This window comes from Daktulosphaira vitifoliae, unplaced genomic scaffold (genome assembly GCF_025091365.1).
Source record: "Daktulosphaira vitifoliae isolate Bord-2020 unplaced genomic scaffold, ASM2509136v1 Scaffold_5, whole genome shotgun sequence".
In the NCBI taxonomy this organism is placed as follows: domain Eukaryota; kingdom Metazoa; phylum Arthropoda; class Insecta; order Hemiptera; family Phylloxeridae; genus Daktulosphaira; species Daktulosphaira vitifoliae.
In genome coordinates, this window is record NW_026099576.1 from 16,121,433 (window position 1) to 16,146,395 (window position 24,963).

Consider the following 24,963-nt stretch of genomic DNA (forward strand, 5'->3'; position numbering starts at 1 on the left):
ATGTTTATTTTTGAAAAAGTTATGGCACTTTTAAGTAAAAAAAATTGAAAAAATTTCGAAAATTAGCGATTTTTAAATTCGTAATTTTTTTGGAGGTTTCCCCCATTTACGGGGAACGAGGGAATTTTTTACAATTTTTGAGGGTAATGTCTTCGACTAGATACAATTTGTGATCTTTTGACGTATCATTGAAAGAAATCGGTTCGGTGAGAGCTGAGAAAAAGTGGTAACACACAAAAAAAAAAAAAAAAAAACACATCTTAGTAAAACCAATACCTTCTCAGCTTCGCATCGAAGCTAAAAAAATTATATTGATCCAAATATTTTTCAAAATATTATAGTAACATTAAGTTAAAAATTTTAAATAAAAAAAAAATTAGATATCAAAATAATATAAATCAAATGAAACAACTACACTTAAGTTATATATTAGAAAAAAAATGTTTTGTTTCATCTATTTAAAAAAGTTATGTTAGTTTTACATCAAATATTTTTTAAAAATGTCAAAATTTACCGATTTTAAAAATAAAAATATTTTTGGGGATTTCCCCCATTTACAGAGAACGAGTGTATTTTTTTCAATTTTCTAGGGCAATATCTTCAACTAGTTATGATTTATGATTTTTTGACGTAACGATGAAAAAAATAAATTCGGCGAGAGCCGTGAAAATGGCAACATAAATGGAAATTTAATGAAAACATTACATTTTTTTGCATAAAACCTTTCTACTTCAAAGCTAAAAATAGTATGCCTATAAAAGCAGTAATATTTATATTATGGCCAAATCTATTCATTTTTTAATTTATAAATTAACTTAATACGTACTTTCATGAGCAACACTGTCAATTTATTTGTAATCTTTAACACAGCATGTGGCTAAAAAGTGGCTTAGGTATTACTTGGGTAGTAAGAAGGAGAAAAAACTCAAAAGAAAAATAAATTTTCTCCCGGGATTCAATAAGCATTACGGTTGTTTATTTAAGCTCTCAATTAACCAATTATTAAATGATACATATTATTAAGTTTTTAAAATATATATTTATAAATTAATTGTTATAAAAAAAATGATATGCAGTTTTATATAATTAATGTATTTGTTAAAATGATAAGCATTTATTTTATAACGCAGATAATTTTAGTAAATGTAATTAATAATGGATTTACACGTCAACTTTATTAAAAAATGAGTGTATAATAACATAATAATAATGCCATACTAATAAGTATATTTACTATTATCATTAACAGATAAATTAAATGAAGAATAATATGATACATTAATATAGTTTTTTCCAATACACATTTTTCATATTTATGCTAATCCATGACTCTAATATAGAAATATAATAGAAAAGAAGCATTATATGAACATAAGACATATATGACTAATAGATGTACATCAAAGTACTATTAATGTGTCATTTAAATCATCAAAGTAATTTACATTTAAGAGTGTTATTTTTATTTTACAGATTAAAGAAAAGTTATTTACATTTTGGAACATTAACCTTTAGATTACATAATAAATCACAGCAATATTATAAATCATTACTTATCAGACTACAGTAGAATAATTTAAAATATATTTGAATATTTTGTATAAAAAACTTTTAATGAATTATGAATAATAAAAATATTTATAACCAATGTAATCATTGTAAACAAAGAAATCCCTATTATAATACAAATTCTTTGGTTTTAATACAATTATATTTATAACTTTTAAATATTAATAGAAAAATATTATTAACTAACAAAATCCTTAAAATAATTAATGATAAATAATTATTTATTGTTAATATTGAATAGAGAGACAAATAGAGTAATTTCAAGCTCTTGAAAATATTTTGGAAATATTAATATTTTACAATGAGCAAATTGACTAGAATTTTTCACAAATTATTAAAATTATTTCAATAGGACATTTTGAGTAAGCCCTAATATAAAGCAATTTCATGGCACTGATATAGTGAGTATCAATTAATTATGCTTAAAAAAACGTTTATTTGTTATTGACAATTTAGTTGTCATTTGAAATGTAAAACAATCTATGTCGATACATTAAAATTTTTATTTACTAAACTATCGGTTTTGATATTACTATTAATATTTTCCTTTATATCTTTATTTTTAGTTAATGTAACATCAATTTTCTGTGACAATCCATAAGGCCGCAAATGATAAATCAAATATTCTAATACATACATTTGATTAGGAGACACATAATGAAATGAAATTGCTGTATCTGAACAACAGTCCATTCCCTGCAAATAAAAAACATTGTAACACTAATATAAATTAAATGTATTTTTACCTAAAATTTGATATAATTTATTATTAAACAGCAAGTCTAATTTCTAAAATTTTAACTTATGCACTAAAATTTTTATTCTTTTATACTATAATAGTGTATAATTCATTATTTATATTGATATTAATATTTAGATTTTAAGGATGATAAAAATTTAATTAAAATTTATACCATTTTAACTTGAAAGGTAAATATATTTTTTTGATTTACAATAAAATTACAAGTATCACAAAAAGAAAAATTGAATAAAAAACGTTTAAATTATAATTATTGTTAAAAATCTCATTTTAAAAATTTGATGATTTATACTCTTTAGTATAAACCACTATTTTATCAACCTTTTTAATATCGATTTGGCAATTCAAATTAAAATTTGTCAATTTATATTTTATTTGGTTCTCAAAAATGTTTGTATTTTATTTTAAAATAGCAGTTCTTCAAGATTTTCTTATTTTTTCTCGATTTTATCTAAACTACTTGGATTTGTCCACCCTTATCCTAAACTTCCACTAGACACAATTTCTCACATCATCTACGCACACAACAGCCGTCCTCATATCACATTCAATAACATCCCTCCATTTCTTTTTTGGTTTTCCTCTATCTCTTCTTCCTTTAACATTGATTTCCAAAACTGTTTTTACAGCTTCTGATACCTCTCTCCTCAAAACACGACCAAACAATCTAAGTTTATTTTCTGTCATATTATCCACAATTGATAATACACCTATACTCCTTATTGTATGATCATTCCTTATCCTATTTTCTTTAGTCACCACTCCACTCATTTTTCTAAGAATTCTCATCACAGCATGATCATTCTAAAAAAAAAATCTCTGATTAGATATTAACAAGTTTTATCGAGTTAAACTATAAGCATTTAAATTATTAGAATTAGTAAATAGAACATGGAGGTGCATTAAAATTTTATTATGCATTGATAGCAAAAATATGTAAATAAATCTTATCTCAAAAATTAAATTTATTATATCATCTATAATACATTAAACTTTTATTAATAGTTTAATTATTTGGGTCAAATTAAAAAATAATGCCTTAGCATTCAGCTTGTATTGTTTAATAATATTTATCAAACAAAATATATTACCTCTACACCTGGATAATATAAATATTGCCAATACCAAAAATCAGGAGTTGTATGACCAGGTATAAGATGATGTTCTGGAATAAATGGAAAAAAACGTCCACGTCCTAAAGCATCTCTAGTATCGCCAGCTTTTACACCAACTAATTGTAAACATATACCTACAAATTAACTAATAAGTAACTGACAATTAAAGAAAACACAGAGTTACTATTAATTTTTTTACATGGAAGATATACATAATTTTAGCTTTAATAAATTTATTTAAAAGATGCTAAAAAACCACAAAAAAAAAAAAATCTAGCCCCAGGCAAACTAAAAACAATCTTTTATTTTTCAATATCTTTTTAATAGTATCATTTTTAGTATAAAATTAAGAAGTGGCATGAATTTGAAAATAAGTATTTTTATGGGGATAGACACAAAATACACTAGCATATTATGAATAAAATTTACGTAAATTTACAAAATACTAAATGGCAAAATCTTATTATATAAAACATTGAAAAATTAAATAATGTAGGAAAAATTACTTAATGACGCACAATTTTCAAATTTTTTTTTTTAAATTAAAGAATCTTTTTTTAAGTTCACACGCTAAGTTTTTAGTAGGATATTATTTTGGTTTGCGCATATCAATTTTGTTATAAATTTGTTCAAGTGTGCAAGTGTACTAATAACACGGTATTTAAAGATACCTTAGAAGTACACCTAAAAATATTAAAGTTATAAACCCAACCAGCTAAGCAAAACCTAGTATATAAAAATTATTCATCATAAAAAATGGCCTTAAGCAAATTAATAATATAAAAAATAATCAACAAACCAATTTCAACATCTTCAGCACCACCAGTATCCTGACGACATTGTTTATTCGGTATTGCTTCTTCTACAAACCTCCGCACTGATTCTTTACTTAATAAATAACCTTAATAAAATTTACAAAATAAAATTATTTATTTAATTGATTTATGGTAATAAATAATGAGGTATGGTAATTAAATAACAGAATTTCTAATTATAGCTTTAGTTAAATCACATAACCTATTTTCAAAAATCCATATCTTCATATTTCCATTTTTTGAATAAATGTTCAATAAAAATATTTTTTAAATAGGTACAAAAATAAAAATTTGAGCTTTTTATAAAACATAGGCTTATCCTATGTGCAAAATATTTTATAATTTTTTTTTTATACTATAATCCTAACTTTAAAAATATGTACACCGCATAACATTATTCAAATCACATTAAAACTTTTATAGATGTAAAAACATTAGAATTTTAAAATTCAGGCCTTTTGATGAACTTAGTGAAACTTATTCCTATATATATATATACATAAGAAATTCTAATTTTAATTGCTATACCTCATATATGTCCATAAATTTTAGTCTTTGTTTCTAATATTTTAAAATATTTTTTTTAATTATGATATTGAACTCTTAGTTCTGTAGCATTACATATTTCAATAAAAAAAATCTTATAATTCACCTGCGCCACCACTCATATAACCTTGTTTAACAAAAGGTTTAAATCGACACCCCAAATAAATAGCAGAATTTGGATCATATGATGATAACATATATCTTAAATTTTCAACTATAACATATCTAAAACCAACAGAGTAATTACTAATTAGTAAAGAATTAAATTATACTACAAATTTTGTTTTTGCTCTTTATATTTTTTGTAATTGCCTCACTTTAAGAATAGTTAGAACTTTGGTTTTAAGCTCATTAAGCATATAAAATATGGTCATTGTATTTTTTTTTATCTTATATAATAAATATGCAAATTTTATACTTTTTATGTTTCTGTATTTATTTTGCCCACTTTTCTAAAAAAATGTTATTATTAAGTATTATCTATTGTATATTCTAAGAGATATGAATTTACAATTTTCTCATTTATTTACATTAACTCTATATCATTACTTTTTAATTTGGATAAGTTTATTAATTATCTTATGATATGTCATTGAGTAAATTGATACAGTTAAATATATTGTAGGTATGTAGATGATAAAAAACATCAGTTTTGTGAACAATAATTAAGTTTTAAAAAATTAATTTAGAATATTATAATTAGTTATAAACACGTAGCACATAAAATCCCATTTTATTTCACTTTGTATTTTTAATTTTAACCTTAAATAGCTACAAATGTTATAATTATTATTCATTATAAATAAATGTTTTTTTTTCATTGTAAATAAAAAATTAACTAAATATTCAAAAAAAAAATTTTTGGTGGAGTTTAAAAATTTCAATATGAGCTAGTAATAAATATAAATAATATACTACTAATACTCCCTCAATTTAATAGTGATTTCCTTTTTTTCGGTACTTCAAAAAAGTCATAAAAATTATTTAAAATTGTTTGGAATGAAAATTTGGAGGCTTTTGGAGAGGGTAGAATCTCCTTCAATATATATCATAGTATAAATTGCATACCAAAAATTGTATTTTTTTATAAATTTATTTCATAACATTTTCCAAAAAATATAATTTTTTTAAAGTACTCTGTTTTTACTATACAGTCACTTTTAAAAATACAGAAAAAATTCAATTTTAAGTACTAATAATCCTAATTAACTTACGTATCATCATCAGCTTTAAGAACATAGTCATAATTCTTATAATTCTTATAAATATATTTAAAAGCTTCTTTAGTTTTACCCCATAAATGATTTCTTCCTTCTTTGACAGGTAAAACAACTGTAGGTAAACTTTTTTCTAAAATTAATTTAAATAAATTTAAATTAAAAAAAAGGAAATAATCCCATATACACAAGAGAGTAGATTTAGGAGTAGAGGTGTAAGGGTGCCGTAGCACTTCCTTAGAACATCTGCTTCTGTACATACAATATCTTCCAGTTTTAATAAATATAAATAAATAATATAATAATATAATAATAAATAATATAATACACATATAACAATAACCTTCAGCAGTGCTCATGAAAAGTAGTGTATTACATCTTTTTCCCCAGGTAGCTTTAACATGTCTTGCTTTTTTCATATGTGTATTGGGATTAGTCATTATCCAACAAAGGACTCTCATTTTTTTTTTAAGTTCTTGAGCTACAGTATCTTCTTCTAAATATGATAAATTAAAATTAAATAAAAGTTATTTCATGATTTGAAACTTATTAAAAATCATTTATCTACAATATAAGCTTTTACATTCTACAATACATACGGAAATGTAATGTCTCATTCTCTCCATGAGATTTAATTTCAATGTTATCATCAATAGTTTCTCCATCATCATTGTGGCCATGAGAATGAGGATCACGATAAATTTTATAAGAATATTTTGAAGGAAATATTGCAATGTCTTTGAAATGACATTCACTAACAGATATTACAGTATAAGCAAAAAATAGACCAAATACGACACCAATTAAGAAGGTTAGGAGAGAATTTTTACTAATGCCTGGTCGATTGAAATATAAAATATCTAGAAAAGTTAAATTAATATAAGTAACTATTTTTTTAATTTTACATTTATAGAAATCATATTGATTCATTTATTTATTTTATATAACTCAATATGCTAAATTATGTTATTGATATCATGTAAAAATTGACCCAATTATCTTTTATTCAATTTAATTTTTTAGATACTTTAAAAAGTTTAAAAACTCTTAAATAAATCTTTAAAATGGTAATTCTACATTTTCAACAGCCCTATAATGTAGAAATTTTTAACAGTTTTAGTTATTTAAAGAGTTTTCCAACCTTCAATTATTGTTACAAATGATAAAATACATAGCAAAAATTTTTATTTGGCAACTTTTTATATGATAATAACAATAAAAAGTCAAAAAAGGAGTGTCTCATCTTATTCAAATTTTCCATAAACCCCAAAACACTTAATATTATATTTATTGTTACACAAAATATTTTTAAGGGGGGAATCAATCTACCTCTAACATATTTTTAAATTTTTAATGGTACATGGACATAATATTACATACCATTAGCAAATATTGATAAGTTAATAAAAAAAGATACATTGTAATTTTTTTATATAAATTTTAACAATTTTTATTTATATAATTATTTAACTTTTATTTTATTATAGAGTTCATTAGATTTTTTTTATTAGGTAAGCTGAATGTTTATAACAAATTTCATTTTGACTTAAATCATCATAATATTGATAATCATTTTAATACTTTATAAAATATTAAATCATACATTCTACATACCATGATAATAAATTATACAACTTGATTTTAAAATGAGAGTAAAGTTTATACACCAAAAAATAATTAGTTGCCTATTCAAAATGAATTTTAATAATATAGCAACTAATTTCAAAGATTTTATTTAATATGATATTTTAACTATTAGACTTTTAATCATTAGAATATTTTTAATTGAAATTCAATAGTTTTTTTAAATCAACTTTTACCTCTAGATTTCAAAGAATATATCCGTTTTATTTGATGAGTTATTTTCTGATGATTAAATCGAACATATGACATTTTATCTGCATTTATAAATATTTTTATTCATTATAGGTTATTATATTATGAATCAAAAATTAGTATGCAATATATTTTATTTCTAAACAATAAACAGTTTAAACAATGACAGCAGAAAATATGCCAAGTCAACAATATACATTCTCCTTCTCTACTACATACAATATAGAACTAGGAATGATAAATACTTTAAAGTAAATAAATATACTAGCTAGGTAATAATTATTAAAAATAAATTGAGGATAAAAACTCTTTAAAATTTAACTATGAAGTTATGAAAATTGTAATACTAATTGTTTTGAAATTATAAATATATTATAACAATTTTAATAAAATAAATAATTCTAGTAATAGTAAATTATGATTATTAATCATACTTAAATAGAAAAATAATTATACATAATAGTATTTATTTTCAGCACACTGGATTTTCAAATCTATAATTCAAAATTAAATTAATTTTTAGAAATTATTTTGTAAAAATTATTAGAAGCAATATTGTGTACCTTACAGATTTTATTAAGTTTAGTATAAAATACTGATTAGTATAAAATAACAACCAAATAGTATATTATAATTATTAGCTAATAAATTTATATGAAGTCATAATAATATTATACTCTTAATTAAGAATGTTAAATATTTGAGATCATATACACTAATAAAGAACTTTGGGTGCTAGAATCGTATGAAAAAGTTGCATATTTTAAAATATTTTGTCATTTTTTGTATTATTTGTGACAAATATATTATACATATTATAACAATTTTTCATTAAATTAAGTGTATACTTACCATTCTTCATTTTAGTATATATTAAAGATTAACTTAGATGTATTGATCAAAATCTAAAAAAAAAATAAGACTATCTTTCAAAATTTTTATAATAAATTCATTTTACCTAGAATATTGTATTGTATAGTTTCCACTTGGTAGATTAAAATTCTCTATATTTCCTTTTTTTTTAACAAAAATTACTTTTAATTTTTGCGCTATTAAGAGAAATATTTTTAAATAAACACTAGTTTAATATGTTTAATATATGATATCTATTAATACTATCTATTTAGAATATAAATAATGTATATAACCACTCTTTTTTACATAACTATTGTCATTATACTATTATTTGAATACTTAATAACCAAAGGTTTTTATTAAATAATTAAAAAAACTGTTAAAAGAAACTAATTTCTTAACCAATAAAAAAGGTAAAATAGACTTTTATCTGAAATATTATCAAGTAATATTATCATCCTTTAGGTAAATTCACGCTAAACTCATAAAGTTTATGAATGTTAAGGCTATTAAAAAAAGATTAAAAATTATAAAAGTACATCATTTAAACAACTTTAAAGTCATTAACAGTAATTTTCTTTAGTATATTCATAATAAAATACACAATACATATATGCTGATATAATAGTGACTATTAACATTATTACCATCAATTTAAAAATATAAAAGTATTTACAACTTAGATATAATGTAATATAATCAACAATCTAGTATATTTTTATTAAATATTATTAAATTTATTTATTTAGCAGTGCATAATAATACAATTTTTTTACTGCATATAAATAAATTTGAATAAAGAAAATTTCAATCAAATTATTGATAAATCCTTGTTTTGTTAATCATTTATATTTCTAGAAATTAGCTACAAAAGATGTAAATAAATTAGCAATATACTATTTTTTTTATATTACAAAAAAAAAATTTTTATAATAAATCTTTATTATACTAAAAATTGCTATAATTTTCTTTTATAGAAAATTTTAAGAATATTTTAGAAGTAAATGACTTTTTGTTAAACAAACAAAAATGAATAGAGGAATAAAAAATTGAAAATATTTTTTACTGGGTAAAAAATCTTTAATATGCTTTTGAACACCAGATTATATTATAGAAAAAAATATAAGTTTTAGAGAATGAAATTTACAAATTCCTCTTTTTATAATTGTATAATTTAATATTTTAAACTTAAAAAATTGGAATAATATACATAAAAAAAAGTAGTTACTAACTGCAGTAGAGTATATACCAGGGTATTACTGTTAATTTTTTTAGAATTCTGCAACAATCAAGTAAAAAAATTCTTTTTTTAACACATAAGTTTCAGCTATTAGTTTATTTGAATCATTTAATGCCAAGTGGCTTTTTAAATTAATATATACTAAAAAAGAAATCATGTAACAATCAATGATTAAAATAATTATATTGATAATTGAATATTATATAAAAGTTAGTCATATATAAATTTATGCGAGTTTGTTATAAATTTGAAATGCTAAATAAATATCACACTGTGAGTACTCTAGTGTACATGTCTTCTTATGGTAAAAATGACCCTTTTTAAAATACAATAGCATATTATGTTATAGCTATAAAACTTAATTCTTAATACTAGATTATATTATTTATCAATAACAGGAAATGATACATTCATTTCATGCATTAACATATTATTTTTAGTTAATAAGATAGTCATATTTTAGTTATACACTTAAGTACTTACAGTACAATAATATAATACATAATATGGTAACAATGAAAACAGACAATATAAAACTAGAGAAGGAAATATATAAACAATATATGAAATAAATATAAAAGTAATAAAAAACAAAAGAGATCAACAAGAAAATTAATGAACGTAAAAAATAAGCAGTTTAAGAAAATCATATAGCAACATAAAGCACATAACGCAAAGGATGATTAAGCTAATAGAAAGTAAAATAGCGGAATCAAAAAGGACATTAATTAGTTTACACAATATACAAACAAAGAATGTAATAATAAATTTTAAAGCAATGTTTTAATAGCATTAATACACAATAAAAAAGTTGCTACTTTAATCAATTACAATTTTATTTTAGAAAATATATAATTAATACTTTTTTCTCCAAGATAATTCTGGTGATAGAAAAGGACCTAGCACAACGGCAAAACACATTACTAATTTAATTTAAAAGGTTACTTTAAATAAGAATTTAAATAAAATTATATGCATAATTTAAATTTTATTGAAAAAAATATACACTTGCTTTTAAGAGGCAAATTAAAAACTAAAATGTTATTAGATACCTGAAATATATCAATACCTATTTATTTTTCATTTAAATTTTAAAAAAATGTATTCAATTCCTACAAAATAATATTTATTTTATATAAATTAATAATAGACATTTTTAAATATACATACCCGTGCAAGTATTTAATAAACATAATATAGCAGTCATCACTCGTTTACTAATATTATTTGACGAGATGAATTGTATTGGTACACATCATGTGATATAATTTATATAAAATTAATTCCATGCATAGAAGGTAAATATATTTATTTTAAAGAAGAACGAGAAGATTCGCAAACTAAAGAAAGACATAACTCAATTTCTGACATATACTATGATGGTTTAAGTATATTTGTGCAAAGAGCGTACAAAATACTTAATTGAATAGACCATGGCAGGCTTTAACACTTAGTCGGTAAGCCTTCAGAGTATATAACTTCCATTTTTCATTATCTTATCAGTTATTACTGTATTTAATTAGTAATAGAATAGTTTGTACACAGATTATTTTTCCATCACAACGAGTCAAATAATACTAACATTTTAAATTTCTGTAGCAGTGAACCGATTATCTACAGAAATGAGATAACAAAATGTTACAATTAAATCAGTATCGGCTATGAATAACGAAAAAAAATTCCCATATATAATTCTGATCAATATATATCAACGTTTAGATGAACAAAGATAAATGTAACATCTGTTTCACAAATTTGTCAAATTTATTTGTTAAAAAACGTACAATATTTTTGTAAACATTTTTATTTTAAAACTACTGTTATATTAATCTCTGAACCCTATCCCAGGTGAAGGAGAATTTTATTTTATGTACATCCTATAGATGTAAGTAACCTTCATCCAACATTGATTCTTATTGTTATTTACATTTTAAATTTAATTTTAGCGTTCTTAAACTAATAAAGTATTTCTATTATGCTTAAATGAATACATTTATGCATCTTCATCTATCATATTAATTTGACTCTTGCAAATGTTTTTTATTGTAACAACATATACTTGTAACAGTTAAATTAAGATTTTAATAGTCTATAATAAAAGATTTCCTGTTTATCTCATTTTTTTATGAAATATTTGTGTATCAATTAATAAATAAAATAAGATGTATTGACACAAAATAGTGAATGTCACAGTGCAATAATAGTACACTATGGCATCCTTAGATGTCATAGAGCAGGATGTTATAATGACCTTTTTTTTTACTTATATCATACTACAATGATTAAGTATTACCTTTTAGCTGCCCTTAGTTACGCTATTAATATAACTAACATCATTGACTATGACAGTCTATAGACAAAACAGTACTTTTTTCAAAATTGAAAAACTACTTTAGTTCCACAAAAAAAAAAAATATCCGAAGGACTAGTATATGTCGTCAGCATACACAGACGATATAATGGTTAATGGGATTTCCCGAGAAGTTATTCAGAGTACTGTTAAATAACTAGTAAAGATCGGAAAAGATATTGGCTTAACAATTAACAGTGGAAAAACTAAATACATGATGGTAGAACGAGGAGCGGGTGACCATAATAACCTCCACGTGGGAAATAACACTTTTAATCAAGTACAAGAGTTTAAGTACCTTGGGTCTACCCTAAATAACCAAAACAACTTGCATGGAGAGACCAATATCAGATTGGTCACTGCTAACCGATGCCTTTATGCACTGAAAACCCTTTTTAAATCTAAGCTGTTGTCAAAGAAGACATAAAAACATCTATACATAAGTTACAACCTCCCTATATTGACATATGCATGTGCCACATAGGTAATGACGAGAGCTGATGATGAAAAACTACATATATTTGAGAGAAAAGTTCTTAGAAATATTTACGGAACCGTATTCAACAATACGGAAGAGAGATTCTCTTTACAAAAGAGAAGATGTGGTCTAATTCACAGAGGGACAAGGATAAAATGGGCAAGCCATGTATGGCGGACCGTTGGAAGTCTATTGAAGTAGCATTGACATATATGACGAGGGGAAAGAGACCAAGAGGAAGACAATTAAAAGATCGAAAGACTGCTTCAAGGAATTATTAGAAGAAATTGGAGTGGACTGGGAGTAGGCATATGATAGAGAGAGATGGAAGGAAGTAGTTTTGGAAGCCAAGAAACTAAATGGTTCGTTACAACCTTGATAAAAAAAAAAAATCTGAAAGACTGGTAAATTTAAACATACTACCTTTATAAATTATCTTTTTTTATTATTGTTTCTTTTATCTTTTTAGTTTGATATATAGAAAGTATCAGATATCATTATTGCACTCTATGAAACAGTATTTCTCAAAAGTCCCTTAATATAGATTTTAAGGAATTTTTTTTTTTAGTTGATAATTTGTAATTTTCTATATTTTTTTTGCTTGATTCCCATAAAATATAAAAAATACACCAATGAATTCCTTGCAAAATCCTCATACAAAACATAGAGCCACTTAATTATTGGAAAAAATATCATTTAATAACACATTAATTTGCTTTATTATTCATTTTTAAATGATTATTACTTCTGTGGTACAATAATTAAAAAACAATATAATAAAAAAAAAAATTCATACTATAAGAATACCAAGAAAATGTACATACAAATAAATGTACATGTCAAAATTACCATTTTTAACGTGATATATTAAGATCAAAATAAAAAATTTATGATAATTATCATTAGCACCTAATGAGCACCTAGATAAATATTTTTGGTTTGTTTTGTCTAAAATTTTCCAGTAGTTTGTTTTGTACCGCATTCATTATTGTTATTAAGTCATACAAACCGGAGCAAGAAGCAAGTAACACAACACCATTAAAAAGTCGTGTCACTGACTCCTTAACTTTGCTAAATTACTTGGTAAAAATGGTTATTTTGAAAAACATAGTAAGCATAAAGCGTAATAAGCAAGTTATGAAAAATAGAAGTAAGTTAAAACCAATTATAGAAAAGATATTTTTTAGGAAGACAAAACATTGCTCTAAGAAGACATCGTTGTGATGGTATTTTTTTAGGTGACTCTGAACTACTTACTGAAAATAAAGGGAATCTCAAAGAGTTATCAAATTTTAAAATTTTATCAAGCGATGAAACTTAAAAAAATTATCTTTTAAATACACAATCGAAGGTAACTAATATCACAAAAATTATGCAAAAAGAATTCATATTAATAATAGGTAATTAAAAAAAAAAAAAGTTTTGGAAAGAATAAAACAATCGAATTACTCTAGCATTATTTTCGATAAAATAACTGATATTTCAAAAATATCAAACTTAGTTATGGTGAAACGACACATGTATAAAAATGAAATAAACGAAAATTTTATTGGATTTTTGTAATGTTTTCGTGATAATTTTTATGATAGTAATGAATTAGTTATGCCTAAAATAACTGGTGAAATTATTTGTAATTCAGTTTTAAAAAATAGTTGAAAAACTTGACTTATCCCTAAATAATAAAATGCGTTGGAATAACAATTGACTGATGTTCAGTTATGCTATCTAAAAAATGCGGTGCCTTAAAAAATATGAAGCTATAAATGAAAAACGCAATTCAATGTTCATTTTTTGCCATGCTCTTAATTTGTTGACTATGAAAGGTGGAATTTAAAATATGTAAAAAATGCTTTTGGATTAATGAAAGAAATAATCATTTTTTTAAAACTTCAACAAAAAGAACTTTATTCAAAAAAATATTACCATTTCCTTTGTACTCGTTTGAGACAACATTGGTTAAATGAGTAAAATAGAATAGTCACTTTTGAAAAAGTCGTAAAGAAAGCAATGAGTGTTTTGTAAAAATATTTAGATTAAAACCTCAGATAGCTAAAATTGAAATTACTGATGATATTGATTTGCCTAGATTATCTTCAAGAATGACAAGAGGCAACCCTTAAGTTTAAACTGCTGAAGAATATTTTAGAATTGTATAATTTATACCCTTTGTAAACAACTTAATTAGCGATCTAGAATCAAAATTTACCGATGATTTTGTTTCAATATTTTTCTACCATGTACATAGTAGAAATAAAATTAATTTTTCATAACAAAACTGCTCTACAAAATAAAAACTTTTCGTAACTAAGATGGATAAAAACGAGGTAAAGGTCAAGAATAACTGAAGAAAAACTCAATGGCCTAGCCTTATTACATGCGTACGTGCTGTTATAATAAATCCTGAAGAAGTGATATATATATATTTTCATTATCCAATAAAACACAAGATTTACTATTTAAAATTTTAAAATGATGTATTCGATAAAAGAAGTTCATACATTGATAAGTTATTTTTATAATGTCCATGTTAATTTACTGTTATCTTAATATTTTGATAATTTATTCTTTTACTGTTATTTTTAATTGTTTTATAAATTTACAGTACATGCATAAATATATAAAAATCAAATTAAAATAAACGTTTTTGAGGCACAAATTTATTAACTGTGGGGTTAAACACTCATAAGGCCACTCCACATTGTAGTTATGGGTACAAGCCTAACAAGATATAATATATATTATTTGGATTAGTTATACTGAGTTTATAAGATTAGATTCCATAATAAAAATATTCACATCCTCGGTATAAGGTTCTGGATCCGCCACTAGAATAATAGCAGACTTGTATTTCATTGCAAATGATTGGACTATTTACAATTTATTTATAAATAGTCAAATACCTTAAAAATTTAACAGGAGTGTCTTATTAAGACGTTTATCATAAAACTTTTAACTGGATAAAGACGATAACAAGTTACATCGTCTATATTATTGACGATGTAATTTGTAACTAACCGATAATACCGTGTATTAATATTAAAATTAATTTTCAGATCACTAGTATTCAGACCCCAAGGGTTCTTTGTGGTCGTTTATCGCTAAAATCAAAACTAAAAAAACTAGATAAGCTTCCAACTTCTTTTTAAAGGTTAATACCAAAGTAATTACAAACTTACCTTGGTTAAAGTTATCTATAATCTCAGAAAAAGTTGTTATCAATAAGAATCATATGTGTTTACGTCTTATGATACTAGATCAAAGAAGGTCAGCTACTGATTTTCAATGATAGAGAAGTATCATTTTGGTGTAATTAAGTTTATACTACCTTTTTAATAAAAAATTTGAACTATTTGAAGTTAACATATTTTATTAAGTGTGTTTAAATTTTAGGTACATCATGTTTCGAAATTTACAACTCGGTGGTAGCTTCTCCAATGTGCTTAAAGGCAAAACTGAAGTTGTATCAACATCATCATCAAAGACACCACGAGCATTAAAATCAGCTAAACAGATTGTGCCGTCTAATCCTATTACTTTGAACAATTACACATTTCAGAATAATTTATTGTCGAAAGTTGGACTCACATCAGTGGTTTCTACCCAAATTCGTTTAGCTCATACTGACATCAAATTTCCTGATTACACACCTTACCGCCGTGACTCAGTAAAAAGTCCAACAGCTAAAAATTGTGATACTTTTGAAAGCCGAAATGCTTTTACTTATATGGTTCTCGGAACTGCTGTAACTGGTACTGTTTTCTGTGCTAAAGCTGTTGTTCACAAGTTTGTATTATCTATGGCTCCTGCTGCTGATGTCTTAGCATTAGCATCAATTGAGGTAAATTTAAATGAAATACCTGAAGGAAAAAATGCTACAATCAAGTGGAGAGGAAAACCATTGTTTGTAAGACATCGTACAGCAGCTGAAATAGAAGCTGAACAAAGCACTAATGTAGCAGAGCTGAGAGATCCAGAAGATGATTCAGTTAGAGTACAAAGGCCAGATTGGTTAGTTATTGTTGGCGTGTGTACACATCTTGGATGTGTACCTATTGCTAATGCTGGTGATTGGGGTGGATATTACTGTCCATGTCACGGATCACATTATGATGCAGCTGGTAGAATTCGTAAAGGCCCTGCACCTACTAACATGGAAGTACCACCCTACAAATTTTTAGATGATAACACTCTTCTAGTTGGTTAGTAAATAGTCACCAAAGTATTTTGTCTTTAGATTTCATGTTACTGTATTATAAATTATCAACAATATAAATCCTATAACTCTTACACTACATGAACTATTTTATGAAATGTATTGTTTTATTTTTTACCAATTTGTTTCTAAGTAAAAATATTACATTTTAACATTATAAAACATTATGTCAACTCAAAATTCTGTTATTTAATGAAAATAAAACAACAAATTAAACATTTAGAGATAAAATACTGTTTGTTATTTGATAATTATCAAGTTATAGTTGATTTAAAAATATTTTATTCTTATTAAAATATAAGTAACATAATTCCTTGAAAAATACAATTATATTTTCTATATTTTAACTAGACTAGTTATGAACTTTTACATTTTTACAGCTACTTTCTATTTTCATGATGAAAAAATTGTCTAAAGTTATAACCTTTCTAATTTGATGTAACCATATTAAGGATTTCATTAAAATATGAAAAACTTTTTGAGAAGTAATACATCCACGCTTGACAATATTTCAATATATCAAAATACTACTACTACAAAAAAAAAAAAAATTGTTTGAATAATTTTATTATACAAGTATGTTTTAATTGTTAAAACATTTATCAATTGGTGTTGACCATATTTAAGGTCTGTAAAACTGGCAATTGGAGAAGTTAACTATTTTATAGACAATATCCAAATACTTGATTCTTTGTAGATTTATTTTTTTCTCCAATTCTCAAACAAGTTTTTATTTGAAAAGGCTCTAAAATAAATTAATTTCTTTTGAAAAATGTGGAATATGGTATGATTTTGATGATTATATTTATTATTTGATATTTGATATTTAAAAAACTGTAATATTACTAATAATGTAAAATTACTGTAGTAATATTTTTAAAAAATTCTCTAATTAAGCAAATATTTTGAATTTTATACTGATTTTGAATGTACCATTGTAGAATAATAAACAAGCCTTTTCCTGTTTCTAATAACATATTTAAAAATAAACCAAAATTATTTCAGAAATAATTAATTTTATGTGAAGAATTAAGTAAGAGTAAGTTACAAATAATAAAATGAAGCTTTTGGCTAAAGAAATTATAAAAAAAGGTCTATTTAAAAAACTTAACATGTAGTATTAAAAAATAAATTAAATAAAATACTATCACTTTTTAAATTTCATATATTTTTTTTTAATTTAGCTTAAAAATGGTGTTTTTTGAGTATAAATTTTTATATTCAATTTCAGTATTAAATTGGTGACATATTAACTATCAGAAATAAATGATATTGACTCTTCCCTATAATTACAGTAATTTGGAATTGATCATAGTTATTTAAATTTAATATCCATACCTGAAAATGCAAAGAATACAACAATTATGAAACCAAAAGCTGTTTTTAATTTTTTTATGACTTCAAAAAATGAATGTATTTGTATCTGACATAATAAAATTGCAAATAAAAACCTGAGTAATTAACCTCAAAATCAACAAGTTATTGATTCCATGTTCTCGTTTAATCTGTATATTTTAGTAATAAATAATAAAAAACAACTATAAACTACATATAAGTCAAATATCTAATGAAAAATTATGTGCATGAATAATTATTGTATTGTTTTAAATAATAAAATAATTTTCTTTTAATTACTAAAAAAATACTATGAATTTTTGATTATAAAATGTAGCAATGTTCAAAGATAAAATAGTAATTACAAAGATACAATTTTAACAACAAAATATTGTACATAAAATAAATATACATACTAAATTATCAACATAGATAAAAATTTATTTTATTTTGATCTATTAGGGTTAATATTAAATATTTCTTTTAGATCATCTAATGTTATCTTAGTCGCTTCAACATTACTGCAGCCACCAAAAAGGTTATTAGCCAATTCCAATTTATTTGATTGAATTGACTGAATAGTTGTTTCAATAGTATTAGAGCAGATAAATTTGTAAACGTTAACAGGTTTTGTTTGGCCTACTCTATAGATTCGATCACAGGCTTGAGCTTCAAGTTGAGGATTCCAATGTACATCCACTAAAAATAAGTGATTGGCTGCAACTAAATTTAATCCTACACCACCAGCAGTTAATGACAGCAATAAGATCTATTAAAAAAAAATAAATCAGTGATAAATATACCCCTGTTTAAATTAAATTTTTTTTTACTTTACAAAATAAAAAATTCTCAATATCATTTTTATAATTTAATTTATTAGTAAATGAATCATGCATGTTGTATATCAAAACTAAAATTATTATGATAAGTACAACTTTTGATAAACTCTAGATATTTAGTTATCTAAACTCTATATCATAAATAAAAATAAAATAAATTTTGTGTTATAATGTTTCATTATAATTTACTTTTGGACCACTTTGAGAATTATTGAATTCTGTAACAATTTTATTTCTAAGTGGAATTGGTACAGCACCCGAAAACAACTCTGTCTTCACTTTATACTTTGTTAGTTCATTACCAATAAGTTGTAACATACTTGGCCATTGGGACACTATAATGGCTTTGTCATCAGTATCTAAAACTTTTTCATGAACCATTTCACACACATTTTTTATCTAAAACAAAATAAATTATTTAATAAAGAAATATTTACTTAAATATGTTTAACTACTTACCTTAGAACTAATCCATGAATCATTAAAAATAGGATTACTTTCAGTTAAAGGTGTTTGATTTGCATTAGGTATTCCTATGGACATGCGACTCATATGATCAATTAACTCTAAGTCCTCAGTACTCTGAATACCATCCGCTTTAAGATTATCCCCTTCCAACATCTAAAGATACAATAGAAATGTTGAAGACATTTTTATTTTTTTATAAAAACATATTTATTACAAAATTCATCACCCTACACAGTTCTTTTAATTTATAAGAAAGTAAACAAAATAAGGAAAACCATTATTAGTGTAGTAAAGCTTATTTTTCCAAATATTTTTATTTATAAATGGATTTTAGTTAGTAATACACTATGATTATTTTTAACATGAAAATTAGCATCAAACTGAACTTAGGAAAAATCTGTTAAGTGTGTTATCATTGAAATCCCTAAATTAAAAAATTAATTAAACAAAGTTAAACATACACTCTTCATTAGGCATGGATGACAACATAGTTGTCTCAATCGTAATAATAATACCAAAATATGATGAGCTTGAATGTCTTTTCGGTCCTTCAATTTTTTAAACAACTTATTTAATTCAGGGTGATCTTTAAATATATCTTCATTCATATCTCGTTCTAAAAATAATTTTTTTAATTTATTACATATCATCATAATCATAAATCATGATTTCATAAGAAAAAGTAATTACTTACGGTGAACATATTTTATTTTATTTTGAACAGGAAAACCTCGATTAACAGCATTTTCTTTTTCCGCTTTTTCATATAAATACGAAGCAAATAGTGAACTAAACATGAAAAGCTTCTTTTTAAAAGTGGAATATATTTGTAAATTTTATAATAATATTTATATTTAAAAAACTAAAAACTTACAAATTTTTTAATATATAAGATAAAAACTATTGAATAATGATCTAATTAAATTGACTTTTAATGAAGATATGTTTAAAGAGGATAAATTGGGGAATATTTTTTTATATAGTGAGATATTTTGTTTTAAAAAAAAATATTAAATATTGAAATCAAAAAGTCCATTTTGAGTTATTAAAAGTTGTCTAATCCAATACTTTTTCATTTTTTTTTTATCAAGTAGTATAGTTCAAGGAAAAAAGCACATTATTGTTTTCATATCTTGCAATGAAATCAATTTGATAAACATATTTTTCTTAATTTCAAATTTAGATTCTTTATGATTTTTATGTCTTTTAATAAAAATGCAATTTAATTAGAAATTTTATAAAACAAGAATTATGAATATAGCTACTAAGATATAAAACATACATTTTAATAACATTTATTTAATAGTTAATAACAACCAATAGACTAATTTACTTGAGTATTTTATTGATTGGCAATTTGATTTAAGGCAATATTAGCTTAAAAATTATGTTCTATAATTTTAACTTTTAAATATAACCTCAAAATAATCATACCTTTCATCAAAGCATTCATTTTCAAAAGATATATATTTTGATAATAATACTTTAATTTAATATAAGTAATAATGATGTTGACACGGTATAAGAGGTATTAATAATAAAAAATATGAACATCGTGTTTAGTTAAAACTGTAGAATCAGTTTATTTTTAATTATAAATACAACAATACTATTTAAATACTGAAAAATACACAGAAAAGTATGGGTGAACAATGTTCAAACGCTAATATATAATTCAGCGGCAGATGTGGCGTATGTAAGTCACAGATGCACTAGTTTACATATTTACCGACATGTCTCACAATGCTGAACCCCCTGACCTGTCCTATCTACCGGACACCAGAAAATACAAAAATAGTGTTATCGTCAACACTGACAAGTGCAACAGTGGGCAGCTGATAATTACAACCGAATAACGAACTAATTCACAATAAATGAATAGTGCGCTATTTCAAGCTGTGTCAATGTTTTAAAAAATTAGTTGTAACTTTTCTTTTGTAATGTACCTTGAAAACTCAAGCACTTTTTCATAAGCTTCTTTTTCTTCTTTAAAAAGTTCAACATGTATTGTGTGAAATTTTTTTTCCGGTAATTTAAAAGCTGTAGCTTTACTAAGTTCAGCTTTTGTTCTTCTTAACATCAATGATTTTACTAATAATTGAAGTCTATTTTTTCCAGCTACATCATTATTTCCAACCCATCGTTTCCATACCTAGATAATATTTTTAAGTCAAATTGTTTGAAAATTTGGATGTGTAAAATGTATAATTCTTACTGCCCAATCATCAAATGGACGACACTTAATAAATTTTAATAATGCATAAAAATCGGCTTCTTTATTATGAATAGGAGTGCCCGATAAAGCCCAACGGTTAATACCACGTAAAGCACTTGCAGCAATAGAGGTTTGACTTTTATAATTTCGAATTGTATGGCCTTCATCCAAAATAATTCGATTCCATTTAATTTGATAAAGTGGACTCTAAAAAATATTTACAAACCCCTGTATTAAAAATATATTATACTTCTATTTTGTAAACTAATTCTTAAATGTAAATAGTTTAACAATAACACTATGTTACATTATTAATAATTAAAACATTTTAAGTGCTATCAAAATATTGTACAAAGAAAAATTAAAATTAAAGTAATTTTAAAGACTATTTACTTACATAAGGTAAACACCAAAATTAAGTTTCTTGGGAAAAAAAATAATCAAAAGTTAATAAATACTTTAAGGTATATAGAGTAGAGCATTGAAATGAGCGATTTTAAAACAATTATAAATAATCAAGTAACATTTCAAATCACTTCAAAGTATATAATTAGAACTGAAAATTATTTATTTTTCATTTAATAAACAAACAAGCTTTTTCTAGATGTTTTTGAAAACTTAACATTACAAAATGATTAGGAAAATCTATGACTATTACATTTTTTGGAAATATGTCTTCTCTTTACAGATTATTTCTTTGAAATTGTTAAATTGTACTCTAAATGTACCCCACTCCTAACCTTAAAAAAAAAAAAAATCACAAGTTGTAAAATGAAGTTAATAGATGGTAAAGAATATTTCCATTTTGAGAAAATAGACTGTGGTAGTGCACAACTACAGAATTTTTAGTTAATTTACTGCTACAAAAAATATATAATGTCAAGTGAATTAAATTATAAGTAATACTTAGGGTTGGGTAACTATTTTTAAAATAGATTTTATGCTTCCAATGTATAATATGTTAAAAAATATATAAAATCTATATTGTATAAAAACAAAAAAACTAGATGTGATGAACTTTTGAAACTTTAAAATTTAACTGAAGGGTAGTTTTATATGTGGATAGTATTTTACAACTATAAAATACTTTGTTTTTAGTTATTATCGAGGTGGACATAATGTCCATGCACTCAGACCTGTTGGTCCATTGTGCGCAAAATACTTTTTTAATTATGTTAAATATTTAAAGTTAATTATTTTTATTTTTATTTTTTAACTAAAATGGTACACATTTAATAATAATAATTAAAAAATTATTTATAACAAAATTGTTGTTAAAAAATGAATACATTTTGATAATGAAAAATTAATTATTTAAATAAAACTAGACATGTAATAAATATATATAATATTTATTCTACCTTTATATAAAACATTGACCAGCTCAGGGTCTAATAGACACAGCTTAAGAATTACAGGCCCTAATATAAACAGAAATATCTATAATCGTTTTAAATACACTCATTTTACTTTCTAATTCTGTATATAGGAGGTATGTGGTTTATATCAAATTGTAACACCATACATATTACCTGAATTAGAAGTAAAATTAAATATATAGTTAAATACAATTAAGAATAAATAAAACCACCACTTTTTTCTTAAATTGTAAAATTAAATTAGTTTTAATAAACAATTTACTGTATTTTGATGACTCTTATAATCCCACATTACAGTGTGGTAAGTTGTTATTACAATATCCATTCTGCACAATTTTCTTGCTGAAGTTTCTCTGTTTGATCCATAATATTGTACTGTCTCCAGCATTCTAGACCGTAATTTATTCTTCACTTCATTTTGCCATTGACTTATTAATGATGAAGGACAAATTATAAGTGTTCCGCCTTTAATAACTAAAAATTAAAATATTTTACATAATTTTAATTATTAAATATTTTTTAATAGTAATCTAAGATAAACATTACCATTTCCTTTAGATGAATCAGTTAAATCTTCTATGTCAGAATCAGTATCAGTATCGCCATATTGCTGCGTTTCTTTACATTTTAATATTAGAGATATCATTGTCAATGTTTTACCAAGACCCATGTCATCAGCTATGACATATAATAATATATTGGTATAAAATAATAAACAATAATACATTATAATAACAATAGAAATATAATGTATAGATAATAATAAAATGATGGATATACATTCTAAAAAACAAAATAAGTTTGGAAGAATATCACAGGATTATCTTAATACTACTTTCTAAAGTTAAACAAAATTTCACCTAAAATACCACCATGTGGTTTTTGGTTTTCTCTCCATATAAGCCAAGCAATTGCATGTTTTTGATGTGGCATAAGTTCTACTTTTAACCCTGCTGGATCATCTGCTAGGATATCTGGAGATGGACAGGACTCTAGGGATTTATGGAGTGTATTTAGAACATCTAATGTCATTGCTTGTTGTGCTCGATAAGTACTCAAAGCTATTAAAAAATTTCTTAATATTATGTGTACTTTATAAATAAATACAACTTCATAAATTAATAAATACCTTTATCGCCCATAGCTTGAACATCTATATTAGTTGCAGCCTTTTTTGTTAATGCTGCATTAATATTAGTCGAGTTAGATTTTTGAATATTTTGAGAAGATGATGGACTTTCAACATACTTGGAAATTGGAGAATCTTGAATTTACACATACAAAAATATGAAAAAAACAAAAATAAACAAGTTATTTTCTTCATTTACATATTACTTCTATGGTAAAAAAAGGCTGTAGCTATATTTTAAAAAATTTTCAGGAGAGCAATTTAAAGTTTTAAACAACTAATATATTTTATATACATATATAAGTATATATTTTTAGACATAATAAACAAAATTTGTTTGTTAAGTTTATTATTATTTAATAACACAAAAAAACTTAAATATACCTTAAAATCTATCATATATTTTATTTTATTTAAAAATAAATATACCTGCATAATCTTTGAGTAGTAGTAGTACATTTTCTAACTGCATTCTTGTGTATTTTAGCTGATTTTCTTCTTTTACAATTGCATTTTTTAACCTGAGGCCTCCATCAGGTAATAGATTTAAATTTGCGTTATCCATAGTATTCTAAAATTAATTTGTTAATTTTATTTAAAAAAT

The 24,963-nt window shown here is 23.7% G+C and overlaps 3 protein-coding genes across 8 annotated transcripts in view; 1 reads left to right on the forward strand and 2 right to left on the reverse strand.

Annotated features, from left to right (window-relative positions):
- Window positions 1-1,608: 1,608 nt before the first annotated feature.
- LOC126907259 (glycoprotein-N-acetylgalactosamine 3-beta-galactosyltransferase 1-like) lies at window positions 1,609-11,559 on the reverse strand. Of its 4 annotated transcripts, XM_050688397.1 has the most exons (11): window positions 11,365-11,557; window positions 11,124-11,293; window positions 8,711-8,763; window positions 7,843-7,920; window positions 6,622-6,882; window positions 6,366-6,518; window positions 6,020-6,155; window positions 4,912-5,030; window positions 4,244-4,345; window positions 3,421-3,578; window positions 1,609-2,265 (listed from the first exon to the last, which is right to left on the reverse strand). In XM_050688397.1, the coding sequence occupies exons 3-11, from the start codon at window positions 8,718-8,720 to the stop codon at window positions 2,050-2,052; spliced, it is 1,233 nt and encodes a 410-aa protein (XP_050544354.1). In that variant the 5' UTR covers window positions 8,721-8,763; window positions 11,124-11,293; window positions 11,365-11,557; the 3' UTR covers window positions 1,609-2,049. The 4 variants fall into 4 exon arrangements, with proteins under 4 accessions (XP_050544354.1, XP_050544355.1, XP_050544352.1 ...); XM_050688398.1 differs by having other exon boundaries at window positions 3,421-3,560; window positions 11,124-11,559; XM_050688395.1 differs by having other exon boundaries at window positions 11,124-11,557.
- Window positions 11,560-16,040: 4,481 nt separating this feature from the next.
- On the forward strand, window positions 16,041-17,216 carry LOC126907263 (cytochrome b-c1 complex subunit Rieske, mitochondrial). Its single transcript, XM_050688403.1, has one exon. The coding sequence runs from the start codon at window positions 16,179-16,181 to the stop codon at window positions 16,983-16,985; it is 807 nt and encodes a 268-aa protein (XP_050544360.1). The 5' UTR covers window positions 16,041-16,178; the 3' UTR covers window positions 16,986-17,216.
- A 1,171-nt stretch (window positions 17,217-18,387) lies between these two features.
- Window positions 18,388-24,963, reverse strand: part of LOC126907256 (transcription termination factor 2-like) — a 31,701-nt gene continuing 25,125 nt past the window's right edge. For all 3 annotated transcript variants that reach the window (XM_050688391.1, XM_050688392.1, XM_050688390.1), the window contains 12 exons: window positions 24,789-24,930; window positions 24,360-24,494; window positions 24,091-24,291; window positions 23,777-23,908; window positions 23,493-23,704; window positions 21,852-22,058; window positions 21,583-21,788; window positions 20,331-20,425; window positions 20,098-20,252; window positions 19,628-19,789; window positions 19,358-19,567; window positions 18,388-19,098 (listed from right to left, as the gene is read on the reverse strand). In XM_050688391.1, the coding sequence (XP_050544348.1) occupies window positions 18,775-19,098; window positions 19,358-19,567; window positions 19,628-19,789; window positions 20,098-20,252; window positions 20,331-20,425; window positions 21,583-21,788; window positions 21,852-22,058; window positions 23,493-23,704; window positions 23,777-23,908; window positions 24,091-24,291; window positions 24,360-24,494; window positions 24,789-24,930 (2,181 nt within the window). In that variant the 3' untranslated portion in view covers window positions 18,388-18,774. The remainder of the gene's footprint in view (window positions 19,099-19,357; window positions 19,568-19,627; window positions 19,790-20,097; window positions 20,253-20,330; window positions 20,426-21,582; window positions 21,789-21,851; window positions 22,059-23,492; window positions 23,705-23,776; window positions 23,909-24,090; window positions 24,292-24,359; window positions 24,495-24,788; window positions 24,931-24,963) is intronic.

Coding starts and splice junctions, on each gene's coding strand:
- LOC126907259 (XM_050688397.1), bottom strand. Junction 6,883..7,842: donor ATATTCTTTGAAATCTAGAG/GTAAAAGTTGAT, acceptor TAACTTTTCTAG/ATATTTTATATTTCAATCGA. Junction 2,266..3,420: donor TATATTATCCAGGTGTAGAG/GTAATATATTTT, acceptor TTTTATTTGCAG/GGAATGGACTGTTGTTCAGA.
- LOC126907263 (XM_050688403.1), top strand. CDS start 16,179: ATGTTTCGAAATTTACAACTCGGTGGTAGCTTCTCCAATGTGCTTAAA.